Here is a 22516-nt window from a genome sequence, read left to right on the forward strand (position 1 = left end):
AGCTTTGTCACAGAGGAAACCTAGACCCATAAATCTGCTGCCTGCTGGAGATCCACAGAGCAGAACCTTCAGAACAATTCTGATGTTCTTTCATCAGTGAAGTTCTCTGAGCCACAGTCCCTCAGACTAAAGCTGGTCTTGTTTTAATCGGTGCAGCTTTTTATAAATATGGCTGCTCTTATTGCGGCGCCATGAAGTAACGCAGCGACCTGTCCAACATGGCGGCCTAAAGTTCTGCAGCTCACCTCCTTCTGTTCTCTTTCAGCCCTGGACGCTCGCCGGTCTCCTTCGACCATGAGATCATGATGATGAACCATGTGTACAAGGAGCGCTTCCCTAAGGTTCGTACTCCTCCCGTTCTTCTCCCGCATGCAGAGAAAACGCTGCTAGCTTGTAATAAAGGTCTAAATGGAGAGGAAGTTCTTTAAATCTGCTGCGTTTAAGACGCGTTCTTCACTTCTGATCTAAAAAGGAAGAGATGATGCAGATGAGGGACGAATAGATTAGCATTAACAGCTAAATTACCTTCTTCAGGTTTGAATGTGGTTATTTTTGGTGGGATTCCTGCTTCCTAATAATTAAACCCGTCTCCTCCCCCCCCCCTCCCCTCCTCAGGCGACGGCTCAGATGGAGGAGCGTCTGGCCGAGCTGCTCGCCTCCTCGGCCCCAGAGAAGGTCCGCCCGCTGGCCGACGGGGTCCTGAGCTTCATCTACCACCAGCTGATCGAGCTGTCCAGGGACTGCCTGGACAAAAGCAGGGAGGACCTCATCACCTCCAGATACTTCTACGAGCTGCAGGAGAGCCTGGAGAAGCTGCTGCAGGACGTGAGTCTGATAGAAACGAAGAAGGTTCTGTCTCTCCTCAGGAACCTCCAGGGTTCCCTTCCATTCCTCAGCAGAACCTTCATCCATTTCCTGTCAGCTCCTCTGATTGGTGCAAAACACTTCAGACAAATATAGCATTAAAAAGTGTATTAACTCAACCAAATACATGGAGAAATAAAATATAAAAACATTTGTATATTTAAAGTGATATAAATTAAAACATTTAAATAAAACTGATAATAAAATAACTTCTGGCATAGACAGGGTCCACAAGATGTGCTTTCTAATTTAAGTGTTGTTTAACTCATTTAAGCTCATGGGGATAATTGTGGTTTAATAAACTGAAGCTGCAGTAAATTATTGAAAAACACGTTAATTAAAATAGAAATAATACCACATTTATTAACGCTAACTTTGTTGAATTATGTTGAAGGACAGGAATTAAGTGTGGAGGTTTGATGCTAATTGATGCATTTTAAACCACGGAGGAAGGTCGTTAATTAAATCAGTTTTAGTTTTGGGCTTTTTTCCCCCAAAATGAGTCCAATGACAGGAGGACATAAACATCAGAACCGTAGAACTGGACCGTCCCGGTCTCGCTCCGTTTACTGTGGATCAACTCACGGCGTGACGCACCGCCTCGTTAGCTCATCGCCGCCTCGTTAGCTCATCGCCGCCTCGTTAGCTCAGCGGCGCCTCGTTAGCTCAGCGGCGCCGCGTGATGTCACCTGCGGTCCACTCACCCAGCAGCTGCCTCGTTGTTCCCGACGTTTTCGGAGCGGGTCTGGTGGTGACATCTCTATTAGCTCTGTCTGGACGCCATCACGGCCCCCAGGGGCCCCCAGTGACCCCCAGTTACACTGGGACTCACAAACACACATAAACAAACACACACACACACACACGGTCCTGATTTTAATTTCACACTCCAGCGATCGCTGCAGGCTGACGGATGGCTCTCCCCGTCAGGCGGGAGGGGGGAGAGGATGTTTGGGAGTGGGCGGGGCCTCTGGGGGTCCCTCTCGCTGTGATTGGCTGAAGGGTCCGGACTCGGCGAGGAGGAGGAAGCCTGTGCGAATGCTTTTGGACAGTGTGAGAAAGTGGAGGCGAGCACATCTGTCTGGGTTGGCGCTGCAGTGCGGCCTGCATGATGACATCACCAGCCAGCATGATGACATCACCAGCCAGCATGATGACATCACCAGCCTGCCGCCGTTAGGCTTTGTGTTTCCCGCCTGTTTGGGTTCATCCGGACCGAGCCGGCGCCGCCGCAGCGTGGATGGAGACCCTGGATGTTTTCTGACCTGGAACCATGTCCCACACGTCGTGGCAGAGGAGGCTGGAGGAGGAGGAGGAGGAGGAGGAGGAGGAGGAGGTGCTGCAGGGGGTGGTGAGGAGCAGCGAGTGGAAGGTGTTGACCCACTGCTGGGAGGAGGTGCAGTTTACAGTTGAGTTGTTTTTATTAGTTTTCTCCTGATCAGGTCTGAGGACCTGATGTGTTGCTCTGTCTGGTCATGCGGGGCCAAACGCCCTGATATGAAGCGACTGAAGACTTCTGCACAGGTTTCTGCAGTGATTCCCTGCTTCTCCTCAGGTTGGGTTAGTCCTAGTCAAAGTCTCATCGTCTGCTGCAGCTTTCTGTTCACAGCCTGAATTCTGCATCATCTGCATCATCTCCTCTCCCTCCTTTCTGTTTGGTCCGGTTTATCCGCTCCTTCATCGCTCCTCTTCCTCCCCGTGTCATGACCTCATTACATACCTGGCAGGAGGCCGACTCACCTCTCCTCCTCTTTTATCCGTCCTTCACCCTTTGCGCTCCGTCCTCTCTTCATCCGGCGGAGACGCCGTCAGACTCCATCAGGTCTTCAGCGGCGTCCGTCTGACAGTGAATCCGCTGCTCAACAGAAACGACTAAAAAACTAAATTATAGAACTAAAACTATCTAAAACTAAGGATTTCAACTAAAGCTGATGCTATAAGTTCAGAAATGGTTATTCATCAAGCGATTGTTAACGAGCTCCTGGTGGTTAACGAGGTAAAACGTGATCAGGAACTAATTACAGTTAATTTAAAAACAGCTTCCTGAAGCTTTGGGCGGTAAGTAAAGAAATAAAACAATAATAGCCAGATACACTGCAAAAACTGACCCAAAAAATAAGTAAAATGTTACTTACTAAAATGTTATTAAAATGAATATTTTTGTCCTAGATTTAAAGAAGGTAAATAATATTATCTGCCAATGGAACGAGCATTTTTACTCCTAAAATAAGATAATTAGACATCCTGCACTTGAAATATGATGATGGAGATGAATTGTTCCTATTTTAAGTGCAAAAATCTTATTCCATTGGCAAATCATCTTATTTACCTGCTCAAGATCAAGGACAGATTCCCTCATTTTAAGAAAATTTTACTTATTTTTAGTTCCGTTTTTGCAGTGTACTGACCTTCTGCAGTTCTGTGTGTAACAGATTTAACTGAGTAAAGGCATAAATGGACATAATGGACATAAATATTGTTTTATTGCCCAGCTCCAGTTTTAATAATCCTTATTTTTCCTTCAGTTATTATAATAAAACACGCTGGAAGCAGTCAGGAGACGTTTCAGATTTACTGAAATAGTTTCTTTACTTTCTGCCTTTGTGAAAAAAAGGCCAAATAGTGTTTTATTTTCTGTTTTTCGTTTCGTTGCCATTTTAATTTTAGTTTAATTTCCGTCAGCCTCGTAGCGCCGCCAGAGGGATGAACCGGTTCCTTAATTACAGAACCAGGAACCACCTGCAGAGCTCTGCTGGGGTCCAGTAGAACCTCCTGGAGGTCAGCATGGATCCTAACAGGCTTCCTTCAGCCTGCAGCCCCTGATCCATCAGACTAACACCCAGATCCTCTATGTGGGTCTGCTGAGACGCAGGACGTCTGCTAAGATGTCCTGCGTCTCAGCAGACGTCCTCAGCGGTCCACGCTCTGCCGTCACGCTCGCTCTAACACAGTACATAAACACTCCCGTCCCCTCCAGGTTTCATTTCACTCATAAATAATTCAGGGCCGGCGTTATGGGCCCCGTGGGCCCCGGTTCTGCCTGACGAGCAGCAGAGAGTCGTTCAGGTTAGTTTACAAACAGCCGCCTCGTCTCTGGTGCTGTGCCGACGCGCAGGAGGCCCGATGAAAGCCTTGATGTTTCACGGCAGGCGGGATGTAATTACCCGCCGTCCTCGCCGTCTCTCCGGGGGTCCGCCTCGGCTCCTGGTGCTCCTGCAGCTCTGGGTAAATTGCTCCGTCTCAGAGCTGACAGGCGTTTCACGGTGGATGCCGACCGGCTAGATGGAGGTCACCCTGAGTCGGATCGGCTCTCTGCTGCCGCCGCGTGTCCTCAGAACGCTTCATGTGAAGGACGAGGCAGGAGGAGGTGCGTCTGCACCATCAGCAGCCAGAAGGCTTCTCCAGCTTTACTGGTGGCAGATTTCAGTAACGAGACGATTCAAAATGCTGAACAAGAACAAATACAAAGAAATCAAGAGAAGTTAACTACAAACTTCATCTAGCAAAGTTTAACTGAACATTAACATTTAAGGGAAACTCTAAACAACCTTGATTTAAAGGTATAGAGCCGAATTATATGCTTATAAAAAACACCAAAAACCGTTTGATCATTATAAAATAAGGTTAAATAGACCAAGAGTCCATGCTGATAATGTTTATGGTCCTTTTTGTGGATAAACAGCTTTAGCACCGGCGCGTTGAACATATATAAACAGACGTGGCGCCATCTAGTGGCAGTATCACAGAAATACCATAATACTGGTTTGCTTAATTAATAAATCAATTATAAATAATGTCAGACTGAGCCTGACTCTCTGCAACACCTCGCAGTAAAGCAGCAACTCAGCGTGATGAAGACCAACGTTATTAATTAAATAAACGATCTACAGCAACTTTAAGAGCCTCAGATCAGAACATTTACTCTCATCAGTCAACTCTGCGTCACATCTGAGCCTCGGCAGGTTTACTGTCAGCTTCAGTGAACACCAACATTCAGACTGGATTTCCAGAGACACTCCAGGCTTTTACCTCTTGGAATCATATTTTTTTCCTTTTTTTTTCTCTGGATTTTGGACCTTTCTGCATTGTTTCTCTGAGAGATGCTAATAGCCGTTAGCCGCTTCCTTGTTTAACCCTTGCGGCGCATCCGCAGTACGTACTTCTGTTAAGTACTGTTAAATCGTAAATAAACAAAAAAGGCTTTATTTACTAATAAACAAAGCATAAAACACCAAAATAACAACTAATACACCAGCAGGATGTGATGTTTCATAAAAACTTTGTATGCAGCCAGAGAGAGCTACTGAGGTATAAATTTAAAGAAGTCAAATAAGTTGGCTACGCACCTTTGACAGATAACAAGTCTGTGAAGGAACTCTAAAACGTCGGGTTTTTATTCTCGTCTCTTAGAAAAAGGCAAATCCTGCTGAACTGCTTCTGTTTTTGTTTTCAGGCTCACGAGCGCTCAGAGAGCGAAGAGGTGACCTTCGTCACACAACTGGTGAAGAAGCTGATGATCATCATCGCCCGGCCGGCTCGACTCCTGGAGTGTCTGGTAGGAAACGGATCAGAGCCGATCTGGCAGACATCTTTAATGTCAAACTCTCCTCCATGAAGAGCAAACGAGTGTTTTCTGCTTGTAGAGCGCCTGTAGATCAATAATCAGCTGAATCATAGCGCGCCGCCTGTGAATCCACTGCAAATTAGGCAGATATGGAGGCCAGGGATATGTCAGCATGTTGGTGGCTGGAGTTCTGTGAGGTTCTGCCGGTTAAATGGTTCCTAACGAGTGTTTAGAACCTCTGCAGCAAACATGCACCGATCCCTCATGAGGTGAGACGGTCAGGTTAATGTTTGCTCTGGTGCTAAATAATCACACCTGGAGGAATCTCACTAGCTACGTTTACAAAACTTTGCTAAAAACTCCCCTAAAAAAACACAGAAGAAGAAGATCTTCAGTCTTTGCTAAACTACACGAAATAGTAAACAAAACAGTTTTATATAAGTTAGTTTGTCCTCTGAGCGCCCAGACTGAACTAATTCTCAGTTCTAATTATGGTTGAATCGTTAATTAATAAAACACTTATGAGCTCTTTTATTTTTTAGAACAGAAAGATTGTATCCGGAGCCCCGACAGTTTTGCTTCCTACGTGTTTCTGTGGAAATACGTCACGTTTATGTCGGACACAGATGCCCGGTTCTGACGGGTCAGTTTGCCACATTTGGAATAACTTGAGCCTGACAAGCGTTTATATCGGATCAGATTATCAGTCGGCATAAAGCGCCCGTCTCATTTAGATTATAATTTCATTTCAACTGAGTTTAATCCGATCATCGTATTCTGATTGGCTTTTTTACTCCGATCAGCCGTTTACTCAGATTACTTTTGTCCATGTAAACGTAGCTAGTGACACATTGGAACAGCTCCGTCTGCATTAATGTCCCTGGCCACAGGGGGGCGCAACAGAGCTTCAGAGTTAGAACTACAGGGCGATAATGCAGAGTTTTTCAGCTGTGGTGCATCGTTTCCCATCAGGAGGACATGAGTTCAGTTTTTCCCCTAAAGTTACACGATAAACAGCCGCAGAGGGAAAAACCTCCGTCTCATTCTGCATGTGTGACAGATGACCTGGTTTAGTTCTTTAGTTCTTCCTTCAGACGCAGGAGAAACACAGAGAATCTGGTCCAGAAGGTGAGAAATGCTAAAACAGACCTCCTTCCTCTCCGTCCTGCAGGAGTTCGATCCAGAGGAGTTCTACCACCTGCTGGAGGCCGCTGAAGGCCACGCCAAAGAGGGCCAGGGCATCAAGTCCGACATCCCGCGGTACATCATCAGCCAGCTGGGCCTGACCCGCGACCCGCTGGAGGGTAAAACCAGAACTTTGCTCCGCTCAGGAGGTTCTGAACGGTTCTCCCAGCCTGCTGCTCTAACACCGTCTCTCCCCAGAAATGACCCAGCTGAGCAGCTACGACAGCGGGAACCCCGAGACCCCCGAGACCGACGACTCAGTCGATGTGGGTCTGCCGTCAGAACACGCTTGATTGTTGGGTCGGGTTCTGGTGCTCACCTCTCGCTGATTCCTTTCAGAGCCAAAGTACCACGGTCCCTGCAGCCCCCCCGCAGACCAAAGCCAGGGCTCCTCGAGAGGAGGACTTCGAGACCATCAAGCTCATCAGTAACGGGGCTTACGGGTACGGTACCGTCCGTTTGGGTCGGCCGGGCTTCTGCTGCGGACTCACGTGTCTCCCGTCTGTGCAGGGCTGTGTATCTTGTGCGTCACAAGGAAACCAGGCAGAGGTTCGCCATGAAGAAGATCAACAAGCAGAACCTGATCCTTCGGAACCAGATCCAGCAGGCCTTCGTGGAGCGGGACATCCTGACATTTGCTGAGAACCCGTTTGTTGTCTCCATGTTCTGCTCCTTTGAGACCAGGAGGCACCTGTGCATGGTGATGGAGTACGTGGAGGGTACGGAAACCACCACCACCTGGTTCTGATCACAGAATCAGAACCAGGTTTCAACATTTTACCACCAGAACCTGGGCTCATTCAAAACGTCTTTACATTAATATCAAGTCTGTCATTAAAGAAGTTCTAAACCCGGTCCTGTTTGGTCCTCCTTATCTCGGCGGTCCTTTTTGTCAGAACCATCATTCAAAGGTTAACAGGGTCACAGAAAACTTTCCCCAAATCTACAATGTTTTACTTTCAGGATATTTCTCAGATTTCTACCCAGAATGTTCCATATAGAGAGTGATGATGGTTCTGACCCGGTGAAATATTCAGAACCTTTTGGATCTTACCACCATCCATGGCCAAGCTCAATTTCGGAGTGTTTAGAGACACACGTTCACTCCCAGCAGATTTCAGAATGGTTCTGTAGAAAATGGACCTGATGGTTCTGTAAAAAAACGTTCTGACCCAGCGCGGTACCCGGGGCTCCCTGCCCCACATGAAAGCGGGTCGCCGTAGTGAGGGGCGGCCATCGCGGCCTCCATCATGGCCGCTATCATGGCCGCCATCGCGGCCTCCATCATAGCCTCCATCATGGCCTCCATCATGGCCGCTATCATGGCGGCCATCTTGGCCTCCATCTTGGCCTCCATCATGGCCGCCATCTTGGCCTCCATCATGGCCGCCATCTTGGCCTCCATCATGGCCTCCATCATGGCCTCCATCATGGCCGCCATCATGGCCGCCATCATGGCCGCCATCATGGCCTCCATCATGGCCTCCATCATGGCCGCCATCATGGCCGCCCTGCTGACTGCGCTCTGCTCCGCAGGTGGAGACTGCGCCACGCTGCTGAAGAACATCGGCGCTCTGCCCGTCGACATGGCCCGCCTGTACTTCGCTGAGACCGTCCTGGCCCTGGAGTACCTCCACAACTACGGCATCGTGCACCGGGACCTCAAACCCGACAAGTAATGCTCCCCCCCCCCCCCGCATGGCTCCTGGGAGGCCGGGCCGCGGCGGCTCCTGGTGTGACCTTCTCCTCTCTGTCTCCTGCGCAGTCTCCTCATCACCTCCCTGGGGCACGTCAAGCTGACGGACTTTGGCCTCTCCAAGATCGGCCTGATGAGTCTGACCACCAACCTGTACGAGGGCCACATAGAGAAGGACACCAGAGAGTTCCTGGACAAGCAGGTAGCTCCTCACCCGGGTCCAGCTCCGGTTCTGTTCGGGCTGGACTCCACCCACCGTTGAGCGGCGGTTCCTCCTCTCGTCTGCAGGTGTGCGGCACTCCGGAGTACATCGCCCCGGAGGTGATCCTGCGGCAGGGCTACGGGAAGCCTGTGGACTGGTGGGCCATGGGCGTCATCCTGTACGAGTTCCTGGTGGGCTGCGCCCCCTTCTTCGGAGACACGCCGGAGGAGCTGTTCGGTCAGGTCATCAGCGGTGAGTTGGACCAGCACCCGGCGGTTCTGATCCGGTCGTTATTCTGCTCAGGGCTGCATGTTATGGTGGACCTGGAGGTTCTGGAGTTGTAGTTGTCCTCTGACATGCTTCCTGTTTGCTCTCCTCCCAGACGAGATCGTGTGGCCGGAGGGCGACGAGGCGCTGCCTCAGGACGCACAGGACCTCATCTCCCAGCTGCTCCGACAGAACCCGCTGGAGCGGCTCGGGACAGGTACCAGACCCGCTGGGCCTCGGTGGACGTACTTTAGAGCTTCTCTGAAAACTTCTGGCTTGTATTAATTTGCTGAATCTAACAGAACCCTCCAGACTGGGTTTGAACCCCCTAGACTGGGTTTGAGCCCCCCAGACTGAGTTTGAACCCCCTAGACTGGGTTTGAACCCCCTAGACTGATTTTGAGCCCCCCAGACTGAGTTTGAACCCCCTAGACTGGGTTTGAACCCCCTAGACTGAGTTTGAGCCCCCCAGACTGGGTTTGAACCCCCTAGACTGGGTTTGAACCCTCCTGACTGGGTTTTGAACCCCTAGACTGGGTTTGAACCCCCTAGACTGGGTTTGAGCCCCCCAGACTGAGTTTGAACCCCCTAGACTGGGTTTGAACCCCCTAGACTGAGTTTGAGCCCCCCAGACTGAGTTTGAACCCCCTAGACTGAGTTTGAGCCCCCCAGACTGGGTTTGAACCCTCCTGACGGGGTTTTGAACCCCCTAGACTGGGTTTTGAACCCCTAGACTGGGTTTGAACCCCCTAGACTGGGGTTGAGCCCCCCAGACTGAGTTTGAACCCCCTAGACTGGGTTTGAACCCTCCTGACTGGGTTTTGAACCCCCTAGACTGGGTTTTGAACCCCCTAGACTGAGTTTGAACCCCCTAGACTGAGTTTGAACCCTCCAGACTGGGTTTGAACCCCCTAGACTGGTTTGAACCCTCCTGACTGGGTTTTGAACCCCCTAGACTGGGTTTGAACCCTCCTGACTGGGGTTTGAACCCCCTAGACTGGGTTTGAACCCCCTAGACTGGGTTTGAGCCCCCCAGACTGAGTTTGAACCCCCTAGACTGGGTTTGAACCCCCTAGACTGAGTTTGAACCCCCTAGACTGAGTTTGAGCCCCCCAGACTGGGTTTGAACCCCCCAGACTGGGTTTGAACCCTCCTGACTGGGTTTTGAACCCCCTAGACTGGGTTTTGAACACCCTAGACTGGGTTTGAACCCCCTAGACTGGGTTTGAGCCCCCCAGACTGAGTTTGAACCCCCTAGACTGGGTTTGAACCCCCTAGACTGAGTTTGAGCCCCCCAGACTGGGTTTGAACCCTCCTGACTGGGTTTTGAACCTCTTAGACTGGGTTTGAACCCCCTAGACTGGGTTTTGAACCCCCTAGACTGAGTTTGAACCCCCTAGACTGAGTTTGAACCCTCCAGACTGGGTTTGAACCCCCTAGACTGGTTTGAACCCTCCTGACTGGGTTTTGAACCCCCTAGACTGGGTTTGAACCCTCCTGACTGGGGTTTGAACCCCCCAGACTGGGTTTGAGCCCCCTAGACTGGGTTTGAGCCCCCTAGACTGGGTTTGAACCCTCTAGACTCGGTTTGAACCCTCCTGACTGGGTTTTGAGCCCCCTAGACTGGGTTTGAGCCCCCTAGACTGGGTTTGAACCCTCTAGACTCGGTTTGAACCCTCCTGACTGGGTTTTGAGCCCCCCAGACTGGGTTTGAACCCCCTAGACTGGGTTTGAACCCCCCAGACTGAGTTTGAACCCACCTGTCTGGGTTTTGAACCCCCTAGACTGGGTTTGAACCCCCTAGACTGGGTTTGAGCCCCCTAGACTGGGTTTCGAACCCCCTAGACTGGGTTTGAACCCCCTAGACTGGGTTTTGAACCCCCTAGACTGGGTTTGAACCCCCTAGACTGGGTTTGAGCCCCCTAGACTGGGTTTGAGCCCCCTAGACTGGGTTTCGAACCCCCTAGACTGGGTTTCGAACCCCCTAGACTGGGTTTGAACCCCCTAGACTGGGTTTTGAACCCCCTAGACTGGGTTTGAACCCCCTAGACTGGGTTTGAGCCCCCTAGACTGGGTTTCGAACCCCCTAGACTGGGTTTGAACCCCCTAGACTGGGTTTTGAACCCCCTAGACTGGGTTTGAACCCCCTAGACTGGGTTTGAGCCCAGTTTGGGGGGTTCTGCTGACACACAGACCCGTACTGTTTCTGATCGTTTTCTGCGCTCAGCCACGGTCCGACTCGTCTTGTCTCTTCTTCCCGTTCCGGCGCTCAGGTGGAGCCTTCGAGGTGAAGCAGAACCCGTTCTTCACGGAGCTGGACTGGACCGGGCTGCTGAGGCAGAAGGCCGAGTTCATCCCTCAGCTGGAGTCTGAGGACGACACCAGTTACTTCGACAGTACGTTCCCCCTGCTTCCCCGGCTGCCTCTGTGTGAGGCCCGGTTCTGACGCTGCCTGTGTGTGTTTGCCAGCTCGTTCGGACCGGTACCACCACGTGGATTCAGAGGAGGAAGACGACACCAACGACGATGAACACGTGGAGCTGCGGCAGTTCTCCTCCTGCTCGCCTCGCTTTAACAAGGTACCGACGCTCCCGATCAGAACCTCCTGGATCTGTGTGTCTGTGCACCAGAACCTCCCGAAGGCCGCGAGGTTCTGGTGCCGAGTGTGTAGTGACGGGTCAGGAACCGGTGTGTCTGCAGGTGTACAGCAGCATGGAGCGCCTGTCTCTGCACGAGGAGAAGCGGACGCCTCCACCCACCAAGCGCAGCCTCAGCGAGGAGGGAGGAGATCGCATCGACAGCCTGAGCGGACTCAAGTCCCGGGACCGGACCTGGCTGGCCGGGTCTCCAGAGATGTGAGTCGTTGCCGGGTTCTGGTTCTGGTTCTGCTGATGGTTCTGGTGGTGCTGATGCGTCCTGTCCTTCCAGCCTCAGGAAGCGTCTGTCCGTCTCGGAGTCCTCCCACACGGAGAGCGACTCCAGCCCTCCTCTGACGGTCAGGAGGCGCTGCTGCTCCGCCATCATCGAGATGCCGCGCTTCGCCATCTCCACGGAGGAGGAGGCGGGTCCAGGTGAGGCCGGGTCGGCTCACTGATCTGGGTTCAGCAGAACCAACCGGTTAAAACACAGTCAGAACCTTCCTGTGGAGAATAAGCCGCTCTCTCTGTTGACCCACCAGGGGGCGCCGGCAGCAGGAAAAGTCCCAGCCTGCTGGGTCCCACGGCGGCGAGGGGCCCGCGCTCCGACGAGCTGCCGCTCACCATCCCGGAGCTGCCGGTGGAGCGGGAGCTGAAGCTGGACGAGTCGCCCACCACGCCCACCTCCACCTGCAGCCAGCAGAGCAAGGCCACCCTCACACGTACGTGCACCGCACCTCTCAGCCCACCAGGGGGCGCATGAGCAGGCCAGGCCGGCCCCATGGGTCCCTGGAGTCTGGGCTGACGTGTAGTTTGAGAGCCCAGTCAGCTGCAGGGTCTGAAAGCAGAAATTAAAGTTTATAGAATAAAGAAATGATTGATAAACCCTGAGTAAGTCTTTTCTGAGGAGAGCGGTGCAGGGAGACTTCCTGTGGAGCTCTACGGTGTTTCTGATTGGTCAGAGACGGGCAGCTGCGGCCTATCAGAGCCAGATTTACTGATAAAAACTTCTCTGACTCTCCAGCGGGGAGCTCCGGGGATGTTGGTGAACGAGCCAACGGCGGCGGGGCGACCAGACCCACCGCAGACGCCGGCTCGCCGTCCACGCCGAAGGCCATCAGCGACCTGGCGGCCCGCAGGGCCCGCCATCGCCTCCTGTCCGGAGACGCGGACAAACACGCGGCGAGCTCCAGCTCCCGGCCGTTCACCAAGGTCATCAAGTCGGCCTCGGCCAACACGCTGTCGCTGGTGATCCCCGGAGGTCCGTGCGGTTCCCCGCTCCAGAACCAGAACCGTTCCCCGCAGCACACTCATTCCTGTCTGTTTGCAGACCATCACGGAGCGTCCCCATTGGCCAGCCCCATGTCGCCTCACTCCCTGTCCTCCAATCCCTCGTCCCGGGACTCGTCTCCCAGCCGCGACCTGTCTCCGGCCGTGACCAACGTCAAGCCGGCCATCGTCATCCACCGAGCGGGAAAGAAGTACGGCTTCACGCTGAGGGCCATCCGGGTCTACATGGGCGACACCGACATCTACACCGTGCATCACATGGTCTGGGTGAGTGGCGGGACTCCGGTACCAGCGCGTCTGGGTCAGGTTGCAGGTTTTCACCCGTTGCAGTAACAGCCTCTGCTTTCCGTCTCCTCCTCAGCACGTGGAGGAGGGCGGCCCGGCGCAGGAGGCGGGGCTCAGGGAGGGCGACCTGATCACGCACGTGAACGGCGAGCCGGTCCACGGTCTGGTTCACACGGAGGTGGTGGAGCTGGTACTGAAGGTGAGGACACGGCCAGACGCCATCATGCTGGAATGGAGTCAGGGCCGCTCACACCGTGCTGTGTCGCCCCTCAGAGCGGAGCCAAGGTGTCCATCTGTGCCACGCCATTCGAAAACACGTCCATCAAAGTCGGCCCCGCCCGCAAGACGAGCCACAAGTCCAAGATGGCGAGGCGCGTCAAGAAAACGAAGAACAAGGAGGGACAGGACAGGTAAGAGAGAGGACAGGTGGTTTACTGAACGCTGGTGGTGGTAGATGAGCAGCATGAGTTCCTCCACCGTCGTTAGCTTGTAGCTAACCGCGGCAGCAGGCCAGGGTTTATGTGAATGACGATGGAACCGATGGGCTGCGTCTCTCCTGCAGCAGCAAGAAGAGGACGTCTCTCTTCAGGAAGATCACCAAGCAGGCGTCGCTGCTCCACACCAGCCGCAGCCTCTCCTCGCTCAACCGCTCGCTCTCATCGGGGGAGAGCGGCCCCGGCTCCCCCACCCACAACCTGTCGCCCCGCAGCCCCACGCAGGGCTACAGGTCCACGCCAGACTCCGCCCACTCAGGTGAGAGACACCCCCCATGTTGGGTAGAAACAAAGCAAAGTTTTCAGCTTCAGATGTTGTGGTTGAGTAAAAGTGACCCGTTGAGTCTCTTCCTCCCCCAGTTGGAGGGAACTCGTCTCAGAGCAGCTCCCCCAGCTCCAGCGTCCCCAACTCCCCGGCGAGCTCCGGTCACATCCGGCCCAGCTCCCTCCACGGCCTCGCCCCCAAGCTGCAGCGCCAGTACCGCTCCCCCCGCCGCAAGTCCGCAGGCAACATCCCCCTCTCCCCCCTGGCCCGCACGCCTTCCCCCACCCCCCAGAGCAGCTCCCCCCAGCGCTCCCCGTCTCCGCTCCCCAACCACGCCATGGGGCAGTCCTTCCCCGTGAAGCTCCACTCCTCCCCCCCGCTGGTCAGACAGATCTCCAGGCCCAAGAGCGCCGAGACGCCGCGCTCCCCGCTGCTGAAGAGGGTGCAGTCGGCTGAGAAACTCGCCGCTTCACTCTCCAGCTCCCCTTCGTCTCCCGCCGCCATGGGGGGAGCGGCGGCGGCGGCAGGAAGCCGGAAGCACAGCCTGGACATCTCCCATTCAGAGTTCAAGAAGGAGATTCTGCAACGGGAGCCGAGCCTGCAGAGCCTTCAGGTAAAAGCTTCCCATTCAAGCTCTGCCTGTGGTTCTGGTGGGAGGAAAGGTGGGAAAGGGTTCTCTACCTGATATCTTCGCGTTTTGGTGACGGTTTCCCTGTTTTTGTCTCCCTGCCCCCCAGGAGTCGGCCGGCGAGGGGCTGCACAAGCACGTCTCCTCGTCCAGGAAACTGGGTCGGCAGGAAGGGGACGGCGCCCTCGGCCCGGTGACCGGCGCCCTCGGTCTGAAGAGCAAGCTGAAGGACAAGCTGTCGGCCATCCGGCAGGACCGAGCGGAGCGGCGGGAGTCGCTGCAGAAGCAGGACGCCATCCACGAGGTGGACTCCTCCGAGGACGAGACGGACGAAGGCTCTGAGGACAGCCAGGACGGACGCAGGCCGGCCACCTTCACCCCTCCCCCCCTGCTGAGGCCCACCTCGGTGAGGACCGGCCCGGGCGGCACCCTGCCCTCCCTTTTCCTCGCCCCCTGCACCCCCCACGCAACCTTCAGCCACACGGCGCCGCCCCCGACCGGCAGGGCGCCCCCCTCCCTCCCGGAGCAGAGGCCCCCCCAGAGCGGCCCCTCCCCCGCAGGAGGAGACAGGAGTGCTGCCTCGTCTGCAGAGGGGGCTGCAGAACCCGGCCAGGCCCCCCTCCCCTTCTCCACCCCCGGCAGCGCCTTCAGCTCTGTCAGCAAGCCGCCCCCCCAACAAGACCCCCAGGGTCCATCCAGTAAGAGCCAGCAGAAGCCCACAGCGCCCCCTGCTGCCGGTTCCCCCGACTGTAGAACCACGGAGCCCCCCCGCTCCTCCTGCTCCTCCCCCGGCATCCCTAAGGAGAAGAAGGAGGCCGACAACCGGAGGCTGTGTGCCGCCGCCGCGGGTCAGAGCGCCCCGCCCCCCCCACCCACCCCCCCGCCGCCGCCCGCTGAGACCGGCATGGACCGGGTGGTGTCCCAGCTTGCTACGGTAGCAAAGAGCGTCCTGGGTCCAGTCAAGCTCGCCACGTCTTCTGACAGAACCGCAAAGGAGCAGAAGCCTGCGGCCCCCCGGCCCCCCCACCCGGCCCCCAGCAGACCCAAGACCACCAGACCCCCCGCCCAGAGAGACTCTGCAGCGGCCCAGTCCTGCAGGGACGCATCGGAGCGGCCCGCTTCAGGGCCCGCCACGTCCGGCCCAGAATCAGACCCCGCCGCCCCGGGGAGGTCCGACCCCCCCCCAGCGACCGCCAGCACCCCGCCGGCCCCCCCGCTGCTCGGCAGAGCCTCCAGCAGGAAGACGTAGCGCCAGAACCGGCCGCCGCGCTCCGAGCTGCGCTGATCCGGTACTTTTATCAGACTGAGCTCCGTTGGGACTGTTTTTATCTTCCTGTGTTACTTCAGTGTTCTGACCCGCTTTTAGCCAAACCGACCCGTGTTCAGTGTTCTGACCCAAACACTGGGTCAGAACACTGAACACGGGTCGCTTTTAGCCAAGCCGACCCGTGTGAGGGGCTGCAGATCTAAACGACCCGCCGGTCCTGGAACCATCCTGCTCTGTGACTCTACACCGACCCGTTAGGGACCGGTCCTGACCCGGTCCCTAACGGGTCTTGTAGTCCGGTTTATATATTCAGAACCGGTTTATATCATCGTGTCGCTGCTGAACATCTAACAGATTTGCAGCTTCGACCCAAACCTCTGAGTTCTGAAGCTCCAATCAGGGCCCAGAACTCCTAACGTAGGGTCCAGATCAGCCGTCCAGCACCGCCTCAGAACCAGCCTCAGAACCAGCCTCAGAACCAGCCTCAGAACCAGCCGCTCTTCGTTTCAGTGTTTTCATGAATTAGAGAAAGAGTCGTAATATTTCATATTATATATATATAAATTTACTGAAACGTTTATTTTGGTCGCTCTGATCTCATTGATCCTGCCGATAAATCTGTTTTACTTTGGTTATAAAACTCACAGAAGAGATAAAAATGACTTTAAAAAAATCTATAGAGTAATAGAATGTTGTGAAATTATTTAAAGTTAGTCTGCGGCAGATTAAGAGAAGCTGCATTACACGTGACGGCCACCAGGGGGCCGAGGTTTGGTGCTGGTTTGTTTGGGTTCAAAGGAACATTTCCTGCCAGGTGACAGGAGGTTCATCAGAACCGTCACTGGTTCTGTAATCTGTGGTGAGATCCGACTCAGGAGGAACCGTCGGATCGGATCCTGGCGCCGTCGTTAGATTCCAGCCCCGGACGCAGGTTCTGTTGGACCAAGCTGCTGTTTCTGCCTCGGATCCTGTGAAGTTACCACACTTTGCTTTCTGTGTCCGGTTCCGTCTGGGTCCGGTTCCGTCTGGTTCCGGTTCCGTCCGGGTCCGGGTGGGTGTGGGCCAGCGCCAGTGCATGGCTGTCTCTCTGTAGAAGACTATTCAAAGCTGTGTTTTATAGCCTCTGTGTGTGTTTTAGGGTCCGATCAATCGGATCTCGTTTGGACCCGGCGGCGGTTCTGGTGTCGTTTTAATGCAGTTGGTTTGCCTTTGATCCGGAAAGCAGAGGTCCATCTCTGACTGTCCTATGTTTACATGTTCTTCGTCTCTTCCAGGGGGTTCTGGTCACCATCACAGCGCCCCCTGCGGGCCGGTTCTGGTCCCGCCACGTTCCTGAGCCCAGACCGGTTCTGTCTGGGCTCGGACCGTCGGCGGGTTGAGAACAGCTCTAGATTATTCTGCCTGTCTGTGTGTGAAGTCGTGCCGCTGCTCAGAGACGGAACCGGAGGCGGGCCGGGCCGCAGCAGGATGTTGGGTCCGATCAGAACTTTATTTTCTCTACGGCTGCAGACAGAGACCAGAATGAGTTAAATCTGTTAACCGGATCAGAACCGTTTGGTTTGTTTGCTGCTCTGAGGATTTTTCACCAGAACTCCAGAACCAGCAGATCGGCTCGGATCTTCCGCTCTCAGAGCAGAATGGACCCTGGAGAGCCTGAACCAGCGCTGCCGGTCCAGATTGGACCGGGACCGGCAGAATTTGGTCCAGATGTTCCTTCAGGAGGTGACCTGGGCCCGTCTTCTGGCCCTGCTGCCGGTTCTGCACATGCACCCAGCCCTCCCGGTTCTTTTCCTGCAGCGGCCCGGCATCAGGGTTCTGGAGCGGTTCTGGTTCCGTCTCCGTGTTCCTGTCGCTGAGCAGCTTCCTCTCGCCTCCGACTCTTTGAGACGTTTCAGACGGGAAAGTTCTGGGAATGACGAGGTGGGGAGTCCGCCGGGCCGAAACAGTTCCAGGTCCCGTCACTGCGGGGGTTCTGGAGGACGAGGCCGGTACCGCTGGTACCGCCGGTACCGCCGGACCGTAGAGTAAAACCTGTGCAATATCTTTTATTTTCTGATGTGGTAAAAAGCATGTTGTTGTCAATCTTACCTGCAACAATAATAAAGTTTTTTTATCAACCCGTCTGACCCGTTTCTCTGGACCCGGCCCGGTCCGACCCAGAAGTTTCTGTTGTGAGGCGAGTCCGACCCGGTTCTGCAGAGAAATAATGTTAAAAAGGAGCCTGGTGTTCTCCTGGAGTTCAGATGGCCTCCTGACCAGAACCCTAATCTCCAGATCCAGGCAGAACAAACGAATTTAGAGAACGTCAAGCCCAGAATCAACCTGCTAGAGGAGAACCGGAGGAGAACCGGAGGAGAACCGGAGGAGAACCGGAGGAGGACCAGAGGAGGACCAGAGGAGAACCAGAGGAGAACCAGAGGAGAACCGGAGGAGGACCAGAGGAGAACCGGAGTAGAACCAGATGGGGACTGATGTCCCTGCAGGAGGACTGCTGCTGGTCTGGAAACACCTGTAGGCTCCAGACTGGACCTCAGCAGAGGTTCTGTTCTTCTTCTCTAATTTATTGAATTCAGTCTGAAGGCTGAGCTGCAGAACCTCTGAGGCGTCCAGAACCTCCGTCTGGACCTCGGTAGCAGCTGAGCGGTTCTGCTCCTGTGGGACCTGAAGCGTTTCCAGGTTTGGATGAGGTCGTCTCCGGAGGAACCTGTGATCCAACGTCTGTGCTGGTGTCCTGGTTCTGAAGGTTCTGGTCAGGAGAAACCCTTCCTGTGCCGTTAGGCTGTGGATCAGCGCCGGACCGGCATTTAGAGTCCAGACGCCTCGGGGGGGAACTGGACCTCCATCAGCTCCTTCATACGGGCCTGAGAGGTTCTGCAGCACCTCCATCTCTGGGTTCTGGGGTTCCTCCTCCATCCATGCTGCTGTCAGGGCGGAGCCTCCTCTCCATCCTCAGGAGGTCCTGAGGGGATGGAGGCCCACGCTGGAGGCGAGGAGCTCTGACAGGCGGGCGGCGCCGGCTGATGGATGGCCGCTCCGCCTGGCGCTGACACGGCTCTGCATGAGCGGCCAGAACCGCTGGAAGTGAAAGAGACGGCTAAATGCAGCGAATAAACGAAATAAAACTTAAAAGGTACAGATTTTACTATGTAGCTAAGGGCAAAAGTTAAAGTTATAATTCTAAATACGTTAATCTAAAAACCCATTTCCACAAAATAAGGTCAGCTTTGCTATTTTGCTCACAGCCTGTTTAGTGTTGGTAGAACATAAAGTTACACCGACTATTTTAAAATAAAACGTCAGACAGGAGAACATGAAACTGAACAGAAGTCAAAAACGTCTTAAATCTAATAAAGTGTTTTATTTTATTAGAAAATCTGTCGTCTGTTTCTAGACTGAAAGCTTATTAAGTCTCAGCAGAAGCTGAAGTGTAAAACACAGAAATATGTGAAGCTGCGTTATAATTTATAATTTAATTTGTGCAGCCAGAGAGCGTCAGGAGGAGTAAGGTCATAAAATGGACCTTACTCCTCCTGGAGAGGAGGAGGACTTCCTCTCCAGGAGGAGTAAGGTCCTCCTCAGCTTCTCCTTCAGATGGAAACCTTTGGTACGTGAAACCCACCAAAGGCAACATTTACAGCGTCTTCAATGTCTGAAGAGTTTTTATCCATCAATTTATGATGAGTATAAACTAATCAGTGACCTGATCATTATTTTTCTGTATTTCAAGATAAATGCAACAATAACTCATGCTGTTTATAATACACGAAGAGAAAAATCTGTTTATTGGAATAAAGTACAATTAGTTCCATTTTTTAAGGGAATTGACACAGATTGACAGAAACTGGAGCTGTGAGCTTTCTGGGTTTCAGCTTTTAAAGCCCAAACCACCTGGTTCCATCACCATGGACCTGATCTCATCAGGTTAGCCTCTGCTGCTCTTCATCTGGACGTCTTCTATGTTTCAGTCCACGGGGAAATAATGACCCACCAGGCAGGACCTGTTTGTTCGGCTCCATGGTGTCCAGAACCAGAACCACCTTTCAGAGAAGATGCTCGGTCTCCAGAGGATGGTGAGCTGCAGGTAAAGGGCGTGGCAGGGAGGTAAACGCTGAAGCGACCCCAGAACCGATGGAGGATCAGAGGAAGCCGTCCGTTAGTCGCCTGAGGAGCAAAGTTCATAAAGTTCATAAAGTTTCAGTCCATCTCCTGCATGAGGGCAGCGGTTAAACCTGATTGGCTCATTACTGTGAGGGACCTAATTGGTGTCTCTGGGCAGCAGGTGTCAGGGACTTAATGAGGCCTCTACCTGCTGATGTATGGCTGCCGTGACGTCTGCCCCCCCCCCCCCCCCACACCGGCACCGACGAGGCTAACGGTGCATGAAATGGCTGCTGACGACCAGAGATGGATTGTTCAGATTGATTTATCTGTCTTTGGTAGAAAAGTGATGTTTTTTACATCTTCATGCTGGGACTCATTATTCTGGGGTCTGACAGAGCGACCTGCTCACAACGCGCCACTGGAGGCTGGGTCTCTGCAATCAGCAGCAGGGAACAGCTCACCGCTGTAAATGCACCCAGTGTGTTCCTGCAAAGGATTCTCACGCGTTCAGAAATACTATAAAACAACAAATAGATAAATTTACATTCACAGCTCAGAATCAGTCACGATCAGAGACGGTGTTCTCACTGCCAACATGTCGTTAGTAGACGATCGTCTCTAAGCTGAGCTCCTTCCAGGTTTGCTTCATTCTCCCATGAGGCTCATAACGAGCTTGTAATCAGGACCTCCTCTGGTTTTCTTCGTGCCGCTCCTCCATGAAGGCCTGAAATGTGACTAACGGTTCTGCTGTGAACAGAACCTCCACCTGAGCTGCTGGTCTCTGCAGCTCCTCCAGAGCCACCATGGTCCTCCTGCTTCTCTGATCAATGCTCTCCTGGTCCAGCCTGTCAGTCCAGGTGGACGTCCATGTCCTGGTAGGTCTGCAGGAGGTCCATCCTCTCTCCAGGTCCACATGATGATCAGAACTCTGAGAGGTTCTGTAGAACCTGACCTGCTGGAAACTGGACCAGAACCTCCTCCCTGACCCTGTCCTGGAGACGGGCATCTGTCAACAGCTGCATCTTCTAGCTGGTTCTGTCTCTCAGAGTCTGACCGTGTTTCTCTCCTAGATGGAGCTGCTGAACTTTTACTGCCACTAACTGATCCAGCTTTCATCCTCTAGACCTGAAAGCTGGATCAGTGTCTGCTGAGCTGAGGTTCTCACAGACACCCTGGAGGATCTGATGGAGTCTGACTTTATAAAGAGACTTTAGATGACGTGATGGGAATTGGAGCTATAGGAATAAAAGTGAACCAACCAGATCAGCTGCATTTAGATTCAGGTTGATTCTGTTCATCAGTTGACTTCTGAAGGCAGTTAGTCATTCCAAAAAAAGTAAAAAGCAACTGGACTTGTTTTCCGTAGCTGAAGACGATTCGCTTCCTCTCCAGGAAGCTTTCTCAATTCAAAAAGTCTGGAGTAATGTGGAGTAACAAGCTTTATACTACTGCCAAACAAGACAGTTAGTGAACACATGCATGCCACACTTTTCAGATTTTTGTTTGTGGAAAAAAGATGATAACGTACCATTTATTTTGAACTTTAAACAGTTTTCCTCCACTTTGTGTTTGTGATCTGGTCCAAAGTGAAACTTTGCGCATTAAGTATTATATATAATATATATATATATTATATAATATTCTGACCAAACCAGCCTTAGATGTTAACTCCATTCACAGCTTCCTTCCATTCCACCTGTTTCCTGCTAACAACATTTAGAATCTGTAAGCAGAACATCAGCAGTGCGTCTGGATCAGGTCTCCTAATCCAGGTAAACCCACCTGAACGCGCAGTTCAGGCTTTGACCTGCAGGGGGCGCTGCTGCTCTTCCTACCACCCTCTGGTTTTCATGTTTTTCTGCCTCTTCCATGTTCTCTTTACAGACTCTAGCGCTGACTTGTCTTCTCTCTCATTCCTCTTGAACTCCCTCCTCCTGCAGAGGAGGAGCTGCTGGATGTTCTGACATCTCTATCAGAGGAGATGTTGCCTGCAGGGGGAACCAGCCAAGCAGCAGCTTTTCAGTTCTCCTCTGTCAGTGAAAAGAACCACAACGAAGATCTGATTCACTGAAGAATCTACTCCGCCATATTAATCCAAACCTTTCAGTCAGCAGGAGCAGGACAGCGACAGCTGGACTCATCAGAACCACATTTTGATGTCAGAAAGTCCTCCGACCTTCACCTTCTACTGTCAGAAGCTTCTGCTACTGCCTGCTGAGACCTTTGCTCCAGTAAATAATAAAATGAAACATTATTCTAGTTGTAGCTTTAGAAAAGTTGCACAAAATTACTTTAGATCAGAAACCCAGTTTATTTCTGAATAGAAATAATTAAGTACTGTGATTATATTTCTGTGTTTGTTAATGTATGAAAGAAGTCTAGTCTAGGATTTATTTATCTTATTGCTTTGCTAATTTAATGTTTTTCTTTATCTGTGTACCAATAATGATAAATACATTTTATTTAAAAGAGCTTTTCTGAATACTACACTTTACAAAAAGGGTACATTAAATCAACAGAACGGTATGAAACAATACACTAACCGCATTAAAACACAAAAATGAGCTAAATTTAATATATTATGGATGTCTTTCTGTAGATGTCTGAATCGTCTTTTTACTGAAAACATTAATAAACTTTAATTAGAAGGCACCACTGCTGCCCTCTGGTGGCTTTTCTGCACACGTCAGCTTCTTTCTTCGTTTACATCCCACCTCTGATCAGCATGTGGATCAGAACCAACCCAAACCAGAACATTTTCTGACGGTTTCT

General features: G+C 52.8%; 1 protein-coding gene across 12 annotated transcripts in view; it reads left to right on the forward strand.

The window, feature by feature from the left end:
• The window catches only part of mast2 (microtubule associated serine/threonine kinase 2), an 80307-nt gene extending 64532 nt beyond the window's left edge, over positions 1–15775 (forward strand). For 5 of the 12 annotated variants that reach the window (XM_036131819.1, XM_036131821.1, XM_036131822.1 and 2 more), the window contains 23 exons: positions 266–341; positions 616–825; positions 5318–5419; positions 6600–6732; positions 6812–6879; positions 6953–7056; positions 7124–7332; positions 8150–8288; positions 8379–8511; positions 8598–8763; positions 8894–8995; positions 11052–11174; positions 11248–11357; positions 11479–11633; positions 11707–11849; positions 11957–12136; positions 12439–12675; positions 12745–12971; positions 13066–13188; positions 13263–13399; positions 13552–13742; positions 13844–14361; positions 14486–15775. In XM_036131819.1, the coding sequence (XP_035987712.1) occupies positions 266–341; positions 616–825; positions 5318–5419; positions 6600–6732; positions 6812–6879; positions 6953–7056; positions 7124–7332; positions 8150–8288; positions 8379–8511; positions 8598–8763; positions 8894–8995; positions 11052–11174; positions 11248–11357; positions 11479–11633; positions 11707–11849; positions 11957–12136; positions 12439–12675; positions 12745–12971; positions 13066–13188; positions 13263–13399; positions 13552–13742; positions 13844–14361; positions 14486–15625 (4726 nt within the window). In that variant the 3' untranslated portion in view covers positions 15626–15775. The remainder of the gene's footprint in view (positions 1–265; positions 342–615; positions 826–5317; positions 5420–6599; positions 6733–6811; positions 6880–6952; positions 7057–7123; positions 7333–8149; positions 8289–8378; positions 8512–8597; positions 8764–8893; positions 8996–11051; positions 11175–11247; positions 11358–11478; positions 11634–11706; positions 11850–11956; positions 12137–12438; positions 12676–12744; positions 12972–13065; positions 13189–13262; positions 13400–13551; positions 13743–13843; positions 14362–14485) is intronic. The other 7 variants (XM_036131825.1, XM_036131828.1, XM_036131826.1 and 4 more) reach the window with 2 other exon arrangements.
• Positions 15776–22516: the final 6741 nt, after the last annotated feature.

Source organism: Fundulus heteroclitus, unplaced genomic scaffold, assembly GCF_011125445.2.
Source record: "Fundulus heteroclitus isolate FHET01 unplaced genomic scaffold, MU-UCD_Fhet_4.1 scaffold_46, whole genome shotgun sequence".
NCBI classification, from domain to species: domain Eukaryota; kingdom Metazoa; phylum Chordata; class Actinopteri; order Cyprinodontiformes; family Fundulidae; genus Fundulus; species Fundulus heteroclitus.